Below are 1,527 nucleotides of genomic sequence, written 5' to 3'. Positions count from 1 at the left end.
CGCCTCCCATCCCTCCCGCCCGTCTCCGCTCACGCACGCGCAAGCGACGCTCTCCGAGCCGCGTGCCTGCGTGCGCTGCGCCCTCTGCTGGCCGCAGCCGGTGAGACCCGCAGGTCATTCCCCAGGGCGCTACCCACAGCGCGGCTTGGCAGCCGGCTCCGTCCTTACCTGGATTCTCTATCTCCTGCATCTCTGCCGCCTCTGGCGGACGTGAGCCTTCCTGCAGTCAAAGCCCCACTCCTGCTGCAGTGCTACCAGGGCTCTCCACCTTCGCTCTCGCACCCTGCTCCCAGCGAACTCCCTCCGGAAACTCAAACGGGGACACCGAGGCACCCACCTGTCTGCCGTCCTCTCTGGGACCTCAGCCTCTCCCTGTTTGACTCGTGGGCCCTCCATCTCTTTCCAGACGTCTCGCTGGCCGTCCCCAACCCCAGCAGGTTTCTTTTTTCCAAGTGCACTTACGGGGCAGTGTTCTGGGCCGGTCCCTGTCCATCCTCTACCCGGGTTTCTCTGACCTTCGGCAGCTAATAACCCCAGAAACTCTACTGAGCCTAGCAGGCCCTGCCCAACCACACTTCTCTGTCTCACACGCACACGCACACACGCTCACAGAAGCAGCGAACTTGTTTGGGCTCAAACGCAGCTTTATTTCCCGCTGGTTTCACTGGCACTCCATCCCTTGGAAAATCAAGAATGAACGGGCACAGTGCCCCCTAGAGGCACTAGGGGAGTGGAGGGGACAGACTGGCCGGTGGAGAGGGCACTGAGGCACTTAGGGACTTAGCTGTCGCCCTGAGGGAAAACCCTGAGGCCCAGGGGGGTGGGAGAGAGGACCTGGACTGGGCTGGAGCCTCCTGGATATTTCCCAGAAGCCCCTGCTGGCACAGTCACCTGGACTCCAGCCCCAGCCTTCTCATATTGTCACTTCCTTTGGCGGGAAGAGCACAGGGGGCAAGGGAGGGTTGGGGTGAGGATGGTGCTGGGGCAGCAGAAGTCATGACCTGGTCCCCTAGGGACCTGGCGTGGGGCTGGGAGGAGGGCTCAGCGCGCCTTCCAGCGCCCCCGTAGTCTCCCTTGACGTCCTTCTGGGCCCTTGGCTGGGCGTGGAGCTCGGGCCTGGGGAAGACACACACACTCACCCTCCACCCTGGGCTCCTCCTCTCCTCTCCCAGCCTGCCCTCTGCAGTGCTTGCTCATGACCTCTGACCTCATCAGAACGCTCGCCCTGGCTCAGCCCTAAAGAGCCCAGAGTGTGACCACATGCTCTCAGACGCCGACATGGAAGAGGACCTCGGATCATCCAGACTACCTCGGTGTCTTTGTCCCGGAGGGAGGCAGTGACTACTCCAGCGTCACACGGCAAGTACCGTGGAGAGCTGGGGTTGAAGTCCCGGGCCACTGCTGGCTCATGCCCTAAACAGCCCACTCCTGGCACTCACAGGTCTGCGGGGCACACAGGCGATCTGGGGGGGCTCCCAGCGCCCATTCTCCTGGCAGCGAATCAGTGGCAGGGGGGGGTGGGGGGGC

General features: G+C 63.3%; 1 protein-coding gene across 1 annotated transcript in view; it reads right to left on the bottom strand.

The window, feature by feature from the left end:
• Positions 1 to 632: 632 nt before the first annotated feature.
• The window catches only part of BCAN (brevican), an 18,453-nt gene continuing 17,558 nt past the window's right edge, over positions 633 to 1,527 (bottom strand). The window contains 3 exon segments of the mRNA XM_006155199.2: positions 633 to 1,047; positions 1,050 to 1,116; positions 1,440 to 1,512. Coding sequence (XP_006155261.1) covers positions 1,010 to 1,047; positions 1,050 to 1,116; positions 1,440 to 1,512 — 178 coding nt within the window. The 3' untranslated portion in view covers positions 633 to 1,009.

The sequence above is a fragment of the Tupaia chinensis genome, unplaced genomic scaffold (genome assembly GCF_000334495.1).
Source record: "Tupaia chinensis unplaced genomic scaffold, TupChi_1.0 Scaffold000438_1, whole genome shotgun sequence".
Taxonomy (NCBI): Eukaryota; Metazoa; Chordata; class Mammalia; order Scandentia; family Tupaiidae; genus Tupaia; species Tupaia belangeri.
This window is presented reverse-complemented; position numbering and strand designations above follow the sequence as displayed.